This window comes from Pyxicephalus adspersus, chromosome 12, assembly GCF_032062135.1.
Source record: "Pyxicephalus adspersus chromosome 12, UCB_Pads_2.0, whole genome shotgun sequence".
Taxonomy (NCBI): domain Eukaryota; kingdom Metazoa; phylum Chordata; class Amphibia; order Anura; family Pyxicephalidae; genus Pyxicephalus; species Pyxicephalus adspersus.
The window spans coordinates 43,373,768-43,383,344 of NC_092869.1; the positions used below are offsets into that span (position 1 = coordinate 43,373,768).

The 9,577-nt window shown below is 44.0% G+C and overlaps 1 protein-coding gene across 2 annotated transcripts in view; it reads left to right on the plus strand.

Moving 5' to 3' along the window:
• TSHR (thyroid stimulating hormone receptor) overlaps positions 1 to 9,577 on the plus strand; it is a 24,986-nt gene that overhangs the window by 10,527 nt on the left and 4,882 nt on the right. For both annotated transcript variants that reach the window (XM_072428169.1, XM_072428171.1), the window contains 6 exons: positions 769 to 843; positions 1,012 to 1,086; positions 1,320 to 1,397; positions 1,834 to 1,902; positions 7,623 to 7,700; positions 8,587 to 8,775. In XM_072428169.1, the coding sequence (XP_072284270.1) occupies positions 769 to 843; positions 1,012 to 1,086; positions 1,320 to 1,397; positions 1,834 to 1,902; positions 7,623 to 7,700; positions 8,587 to 8,775 (564 nt within the window). The remainder of the gene's footprint in view (positions 1 to 768; positions 844 to 1,011; positions 1,087 to 1,319; positions 1,398 to 1,833; positions 1,903 to 7,622; positions 7,701 to 8,586; positions 8,776 to 9,577) is intronic.

Here is a 9,577-nt window from a genome sequence, read left to right on the forward strand (position 1 = left end):
GGGGACTCATAATGCAAGGAATGGAAGGCCCTCCAGCAATGTAAGTTTGTGGGTGGAACCCCTCTTTATGTGTCACATGTCATTGCACTCTGTATTGTTGCCCCAGGGGGTAATTAATGAATTGTGCAAGGTCACGGCTGGGTCACGTGGAATAAGTGGACACAGATGTCTCTGAACACGGGACAGACTCATCACGCGTGTTGTGTGTTCAGCCCGGAATGTGTCGTCACCCTCAGACTGAGCCGGGGTCAGCCAGATTCTGCATGGTGACACGCCCAGTGACATCATTGTGGTGATAACAGAGCCGTCCATGCCAGGTGTAAACACAGATGGGGCGCATTAGGGGCCCCTCCCCAACATCGCGCCCCCTGATTATTAACCTTTCATGGAGATCACAGACAGCCATTGTATATGTACTAACCCTGCGTCCAGCCACATAAATGCACTTCTGGATGGCGGCTGCATTGTTTGCCTTTTATTCTCCCCCGGTGATCCTGCCATTAACACACCTCCTGTTGTAGGGTGACAACGCTCCCAGAGGCCCATGTAACAGGTTGACAACACAGGAGCACAAATGTGAGACAGGGACAGAGTGTTGTCACCCTATACCAGGAAGTGTCTGAACAAGGCTCTTCATGGCAGGATCACCCGGGATTGTTTTGATGAATGCTGCAGATTTGAAATGATTTCTTGGCAGATCTTGGCTTCTGATTTTAGAAATGGAGAATGTTGAAGTTTAGGATCCTCACAAAAATTTTTTTGTTACAGAGAAATGAGGAGCCTGATGAACCTAAAATATATCGAAGCGCCTGCCTTCCAGAACCTTCCGTTGCTCAACTACCTGTGAGTGTCACTCCTAAAAGACCTGCAGGGATGGTGGGAGCTCCTCATATTGGCCACATCAGGGGTATCAATGCAGAGATAGTTGGAGCCCCCTATAGGGCACAATGGGATAGTCGGGGAGGTTCTCGTTTTGCCAGTTCTGTGACTGGTTCTGTTTTTATTTTTCAGGGTCATATTGAACACCGGTCTCTGCCACTTCCCGGATTTCTCCAGGGTTCAGTCTTTGGCCGCTGGGGTCTTTGTGTAAGTGAATATTAATAATCGCTGGGTATTGCAGAGATGGAGTCCCCATGTGATTGTCCTCAATACACAAAGATTGCCATCTGAGGGCCCCCAATACCGGCAGCATTTGGTTCACATCTGGCACTGCACATTGTTGGGGTACACCATTGTACACAGTGACACCAGATTTCTGACTCACACACGTGTATCACATCACAAATACTGGGCGTTGAACCTTCTCTTTTTCATTACAGGGAGATCGCGGACAATCCCAATATGGAGTCTGTGCCAGCCAACGCGTTTCAGGGACTGGGCAACGGCTTCCTGACTATGTGAGTGTCAAGCACTAATGGGGCGCTGAGCGGTTTATAGATCTGGGTGGATCTCTTGTGTAGTGGTGGACAGAGCCAACAAAGGGCCCTTGTGCAGAAATTACTTGGGGCCCCTGTGTGTGTGTGACAGACAGTGACACAGGAGGAGGAGAGGACCCTGCCCAGAAGAGCTTACAATCCAGGAGTCAGATGACCCTTATTCATTGACTGGTGCCATGGCATCACTGTGATAACGTGGCCTCAGGCTGATCACAAGCTGATCACATGTGTCTTAAGTATATGGGGGGGGGCTCATACACAGAGTCACTCCTCACCTGGCTAATGGGTACTAGGAGGGCCACAGACTCTTGGGAGGGGGGCATCATATTACCATTCCCTACCTGTCCCCATGCAATGTAAGGAATATCAGAATAATCAAATCCTTCTCTGATTTCAGAAAACTCTACAACAATGGATTTACAGAGCTGAAGAAATTTGCATTTAATGGCACCAACCTGACATCTGTGTGAGTACCCTGAAATTCTGCTCATCACACTCTGTGCAAAAAGGGAGGGGGCAGATGGGGCAGGAGCAAGACAATCAGTAATGGGACAGACAGTGAAAAAAAGTGTCACCAATACCAGCAGATGTACCGTCAGGTGCCAGTCACCCTCTTAGAAACCCTTACCATGCATGTGGTGGTATTTCTGTAGTAGGAGGGCAGAAACAGGCAGTCATATGTAAAGATCTGTACATCTGTGTTCCCCTCACCCCCTTCCCTTCCCACATCCAATCCAGGGCTGGCTGTAGGTACCCCTTTGGGGTGTTTATGGAGGATTAGTAGAGCCTAAACCCCCTCCCTCTCCTGTCATTTACATACAGCCCCTGCCCAGGTACCTATTGCTATCTATGCCCCCTCCATGCATGGATAATAATTGATCAAAACACAGGAATTGTGTAGGACAAAAGCGGAAACATCACTCAACAACCTCAGGGAAAATGTGGTTGGCCACAGCCAGGAATGGTGACAGCCCCCATCCAAACACATGAAGCTAGGGGAAGCAGAGCTGGCAGACACCACAGAAGGTATAATGTCTTGTCTTATAGATAGAGCCGGGCTGGGGTCATTCCTCACACCTGCTGGGGGTTACTGCTGGCCCTGATGGGGGTTATCATTGCTGACCTGACAATTCCTGACAGTACCCTTACCCGTACCCATGCTGTTACTACTTCTTTGGTGCCAATAAGGTGTAAATTAAACAAACATGTCTTCCAATGCAGAGTAGCATCCATAGGTACAGGGGCTTCATTACTTTTCTTTTTATAAATCATATTTTCTGCAAGTACTATATAATTACTGTATAATAATAATAATCACATGATGAGTTCACAGAAACAGAATGATTTCCTGAAATTTACTGTTGCATATATCGCATGTTGGACTGCACAATGCATCCTGGGCACACATGATACATGAGACAAGAAGCATGTGTGTGTTGGTGCATAAAGAGACGCCAACGGGCGTTACATACAGAGCATTCGAGTGATTAATAACATCTCTGGACGGGGTGCTCTGATCCAACACGCGAGCCTTGAAATATCGCGCACAACAAAACTCTGTGATGGAAACCTTGGCGGGCAGAACGCGGTGAATGTTTCTGGATTGGTTCACGTTTCTGCACGATTCACATCAGATGGCTGCCAGGACCTGGCACAATTCACTGTGTGAATTTATGTGAAAATGAGAAAAAGGCAATAAAAGGTAAAAATCCAAAAATTGGTGGAGCCTGGGAGTTACCGCGATTCCATAACTCGAATATGGTGAGGATTAGGCTCCTCTGCTGAGCTAGGAGGTGCAGAACTCCCAGAGCAGACCAACGTGAATAAATTAAACGGACGTACCAAATTCCTGTATAATGAATGGCAGCAAAGAGAATCCACCCATAACCAGCTACAGGAGCAGCTCGAGGGGTTCTGCCCATTATGTGGCCTCGTTAGTATGTTGTATGGCCACCTGGATCAAAAAAATGGAATGATCTGCCCATGGATATGAAATGGAGGTGCTGGGTGCAAAAATATCATTTGTAGAATTATATTAGGATGTGATGTTTGGTAACTACATTAAGAAAGTAAGACAAAACCAAGGAGATGTTTCAGCATCGTAAACGTAACGCTCTATTTTTCGAGTTTTTATTTTGTGGTTCTCACTAAAATAAGTTGTTTAACCACTCAGTTAATAGATTGAAATTTTCATTTCATTTTAGTTGCCCCATGTATAAGAAGTCAAGATGCAAGGGGTGTACAAACTATTTGTAGAAGTATAATGACTGTTTTCTTTGTAGTGTGAGGTCAAATCAAAAAGGAAAATTTGATGGAAGCCTCCAACCCCAATGGAAGACAAGAAGGTCAGCCAGGTTTAGGAAATCTTCTGAAACACCTAAACTACATGGAATGACTTATTTGCTGAAGCCTTAAAAGTTTACATCTTGTTAAAGAGTCATGGGACAATGGGGAAGGATCATCACTAAGGTTCTGCAAGGTAGACCTTAAACTAAGCAACAAAGAAAGAAATTTGAGAAACTTCAGACACTGGAACATTGGGAAATTTCAGCATCATCAGGAGAGTTTTGTGTTACTGGAGGCTGCCATAAGATTTTCTATCTGTAAAGAGGGGCGACGGTGCTGGTCATACACATAATTATTGATGATAAAAGGAAAGAAGGCAACTTACCCAGATCTCTTTTTCCGACATATAACGTGTTGGTGGACAGTTGTTTTGTTGAGGGACTGAGTTTTCATTTACCCAAAATTTCAGTGAATGCCTCATGGTTTTGTCTGAATTTCGCTATTGTAGAAAAATGCATCAAAATGAATGAAAGTGTATGTAAGGGTGCAATGGGCCCAGAACAGCCCTTCTGTATTTTGTATTTTACAAAATGTAAAACACAAATATCAGCAACCTAAAACAAAAAATGTAAAACAACCACACAGACCTGTTTGTGAGATTGCAAGCTGCACATTGCACTTTGTATGGCCGCTACCCATAGATATCTAAAGAAATGTGCAATCTTGTCCAATCAATATCAGTCTGTAGAGGTGGAATTTTTCATTGATGGATGGATGCTTATGCATAATACATACATGTATCTCCTCCTATGCGGTATCATTGTATGACTTCATGTTTTATATGACATGTTCCTAATTTTTTGGAAGATTGTTTGCACACTGTCGCATACATCGCCTAAGTCAGGTTTCCCCAATATGCATGGTTGATAATTCCAGGGTGGCGTTCATGGTATTGTTAAGTTGGCAGCGGCGTTACCATCTGCTGCCAGGCAATTTGTTCCAGCTCAGTCTGCAGATGTTATGTACTAACGTGTCAAAACAAGCTGAGTGTGAAACCCGGCTGTGTATATATGGAAACCGAAAACCCACGTCTCGTACGCTGCGTATAAACACGGCTGTTATTTTGTCCCGACATAATTGCTGCTAAAAGCGCTGTGTGTACAGAAGTCCACTGAGCTAGACCCAGCGCTTAGATTTGCGCTAATCTCTGTGTGTGCACGGGTGGTGAGCGGAGAGATTATCTGGATAATAAGCGCTTCTCGTGTCTCCGTGTAAAATGTCGACAGCTTAATACCTGCTTTGACCCGAGACCATCCCACCGCAGGAGTATTAAACAAACAGCAGGATAGAAGCGCAGCGAGCGAAGGTCAGATGGGGAGAGGTAAATTAACCTAACACCTGCAGGAGATCGAGACATCCGTCACTCGGTGACATTATACTACTTTGGAACAGGTGACAATATACTGCTCGGGAACATGGAGGGCCAAGGGTAGCCAAAAAAGACCAGATCTCACACCAATGTCATGAAGATGCACTGAGGCCACAGGTTCAAATCTCAGCCAGGGCATTATCTTAATGGAGTTTGTATTATCCCTGTGTAAACCTTCAGGCACTCCAGTTTACTCCTACATTATTTTTAATATTATAAAACAGGATTTATATAGCGTCAACATATTACGCATCACTGTACGTTAAATATGGGTTGCAAATGACAGACAGATACAGACAGTGACACTGGAGGAGAGGACCCTGCCCCGAAGTGCTTACAATCTAGGAGGTGGCACATCCCAAAAACAGTAGGTCAATTGGTCTTAGGACCTTACAGAAGAGATCCTTCCTCTGATGACATCATCTGAGCATAGGCAAAGTCAATGTATCAAGAAAATAGATCTTTTTTAATGGATAAAATGTGATGAAAATGATTTTGTTCCTGTATATTGTGACCTGTCAGGAATCTATCTATGTACACTTGTAAAGTTTCAGACAGGTCCACTTTAAAACCTGAAATTAATTTTGTAGTGGTAAGAAAAAGTAGTAAAATACAGGAAAACAAGCACTTTGGCATTTTATTATTAAGGGAAAAGTTTAAAATCAAAACAAAGATTTGTATTTTGCCCATTTATCAATAGATTGCTGTGACTAGAACTACAACTCTCAGCATGTCCTATCCAGGCTCTGCCAGAGGCGGTTTGTGGAGCATTGTCTCTGCCAGGCCTCCTCCTCCTAGTAGAACTCAGCCAGATCCTCTTTCCATCCTTAGATTTTGTGTGATGTGCTGCCTGGAGGAAAGCAAAAAGCCCTGCAGAGCTCGGCAGGAAAATTAAAAATGTCATTGGATATCCTTGTAAGAAGCAGGTCCTCCACCCTTCCCATAGAGACCACAAGACGACCCCTCCGCGTAGAGCTCTCTGTATTCCTGAGATAAAACATCCCTTATTATCCTGATTACCTGCTATTGCCAGCAGTATATTATTGTTAAGGTGCTGTGCCCTTCACCATTTCTTAGGAGAATATCCACAACCTGCACACATAATCCCTGACAGCAGCTAAGCTCCGGCATCATGGTGGCATCATGGCGGTACTCCGCGTGCATCGGCCACAGGAACTTTATCCTTTTCTACCCTTCAATAAATTCTTACTTACACATTGAGAGGACTGAAGAGGCTTTAACCTCAAGAGCCTCTGGACTGGTTTCCACGCTGTGTAAATTTCTGCTTCCAAGGACACCCAAAGAATTAAAGTTTATATAGAGCCAAAATCCCAAATCTCTCACACAGACAAAATGGAAATGTTCTTTATTTTATGGAGTAGAAAAAAAGCTAATAGAACCCCTCATAATACTCATATGTATTGCTATGTTGATGAATTTGTTATTAGAGTATTCAATGTTCTCAACAGCACTTTTAGCTGGGAGCACCACCCAGCCTTTTCAGTAACCACCCGGCTATTTTTGGGTAGTTACTGAAAAGTTGGGTCACAATAAAGGAGCAGCCACCAGCCTACGGTATCTTCCCACCCAGCTGGAGAGAATACTGGTATTGTTTCCATACCGAGTATTGTTTAGGAGCCATGGAAGGAGCTTCTATGACCCCCAGGAGTATTATAAAGCCCATTGTGCTCCAAGAGCCACCAAAGGCCATCACTATTGACTTAACTGAGATGGTTTCTGAAATTTGCTCATATTTAATTAAATGAAAACTCTGTGTCACCATTACTTCTAATGATTCTCCTCGGTATGTATTTCATGTTAATGACCTTTGGTGACCCCCTCCAGCCTGTCCTAATGGGCTTCATTGCTCCCATCTTACACAATGTGATCTGACTATAACTAATTAGTATTTTCCTTCTGCAGACCCAAACAGTCCCCATCGAGATCCATTCTCCATAATGTGAGCTCTGAAATGTTTTGTTTTCTTAGCCGGAGAACATTTGGAATTTTGCAGACTCTTGGAGAGTCAAAGCCAGGAAGCAGAGAGGGTGTAGGTGGCTTGTTAAAAATGTAGGAAAGGATTGAGGCCTCCACTTGCCAGGGTTCTGGGGTTTCTTCGAGTTTCCTTCTTCCCACGCTGCAGCAGTTGTAGTCTGCGAGATGGGTAACCCCTTCCATACCAGATCACCTTTGTTATGTGTCAGGTTAGAAACGTGAAAGGTGGCCGTAGTTCCTGCAGCAAGTCACAAGGTCCATCTGATGACCACACACATGACCTGAGCCTGGTCCATATCTGGATTGAGCTTCTGCAAAACCAAGACATGCTTCCATATGTTTGAACAAGTTCAGAGAAGCAGCAGCCAAGGGTAACACCCAGCCTGGTGCTTGTCCCGCTCGCAAAGCCAGGCCCTTAACCGCAACAAACCATCAGCTCCAAGAACTAATAGGTTTTTCTTCTCTTCATCTTCTAGGGACTTGCACAATAATCAGCAGCTGGGTGGACTCCATGAAGAGGTCTTCACGGGTGTTCTGAGTGGACCGACCACGCTGTAAGTAAGATTATTGTGTAAATTATTTTTTTCTGGAATTCCCTGATGTCAGACACATGATTTTCTTTTTGTCCTATAATAATTTCTCCTGCCTCAGGCTTCATTTCTATTTATTGTCATAACTCCATCTTTCCACTCACACCTGACATTTACAATCATACAAACTCCATGCTGATATTGTCTGAGATTCAAACCTGAAACTCTGGTTCTTTAAGGCGATTGTGCTGCCCGCTGAGCAACTATACAAAACAAATGCTGTTTTGATGTTGCTTTTCTGCTTCAGATAAGAATGTGATGTCATCTATCCAAACACTGAATTTAAACGGGAAATGGATCTAAAAAAGGAAACAGAATTAGCTGGCAATGGGCTGGCCTCGTTAAAGCCCCCTTGAAATGCTGTGGATGGATTACAAGTGGGCAATTTATGGAAAGAAACACACAAACAGCTTGTAACTGAAGGAATGAGAGAGAGCTCAGACTGGTTGGAAGTTTTGTAAAATGCATGCTAAAATATACAGAATGCAGAAACAGAAGCAGAGATCAATTTGAGGTCAGATACACCCCTGAGGAGTCGGAGCTACAATTCTCTAACTAGTTGGATGCATGTGATTTGCTGATTACAGAGCTAAAGGCCTGATTCAGCATTGGGAGTGTCAGACCTTTGCAGGGAGACCACTACTTCCACAATGAGCAAAGCTCCTTCTATGAACCATGCTGGCACGGGGACAGACTTTTATACTCATTCTGTGGCTGAACGTGACTTTGCTGTGTATAGTTATTTCCATAATTCTACTATAATTAAAATACTGCCAATCCTATAAATATATTACAATCATTGGATGGACTGAAGATTGTGATCATGAGTCTGTGTTTTTATGTTGCCTAGGGACATCTCAAGAACTGCCGTGTCCTCCCTCCCCTCCAAAGGGCTGGAGAACCTGAAGCACCTGATGGCCAGGAGTACCTGGTACCTGAAGAAACTCCCCCCTCTAAACACCTTCGTCCAATTGGAGAGAGCGGAGTTGTTTTATCCCAGCCACTGCTGTGCCTTCACCAACTGGACCAAGAAAATGAGGTCAGTGACTGTTAGAAATGTCAACAAGCTAAGATCTGTGTATTGATTACAAAGGGCATTTGGCTTGTCTGGCAGCTAAGGAGTATTGCTTGGTTACCAATATGCCTCAAACTTGCTAATGGAGCTTCCCCTCCTTACTGAAGTTATGGCTCTGCTCACTCCGCTGTTTACTCTTTTTAGCAAGCTCCCAGTACCTCCAGTATGCCCTTCCACAATGTACAACAATGCAGACATATTGCACACATCCAGCCGTAGTGCTGGCCATGGGTAACCAACACAGGCATGGGTATATTCTGCACCTGATCTGTCCTCCACATGTTCTCAGGGTGTCAGGTCCTACAAGTGGGATTGAGGTGATTCTTGGGATAAGGTGGGTGGAGGCTTTACAACTGTAAATCTTTAATTGGAAGTTACACAATCTGATTGCTGTACGATACTTCTATACAATCATTGCAGTGTTGCAGAACTTTTTTTTATGCTGGGTGGGCTGAAGCTTTGACCTGGTGGTCAAAAAGTGGGCAGGACAACGCATGACAAAATCAGCATTCCCAGTTGTTACCATAGGAATCCAGTAACCCCTTTAATTATGGCAGCTTCTGACCTTTCATTATTATTATTATTATTATTATTAATAATAAACAGGATTTATATATCGCCAACATTTTACGCAGGGCTGTACATTAAATAGGAATTGCAAATGACAGACTAATACAGACAGTGATAAGGGGGAGAGGACCGTGCCCCGAAGAGCTTACAATCTACCGTGTTTCCCCGATTTTAGGACATCCCCATTAAGTAAGCC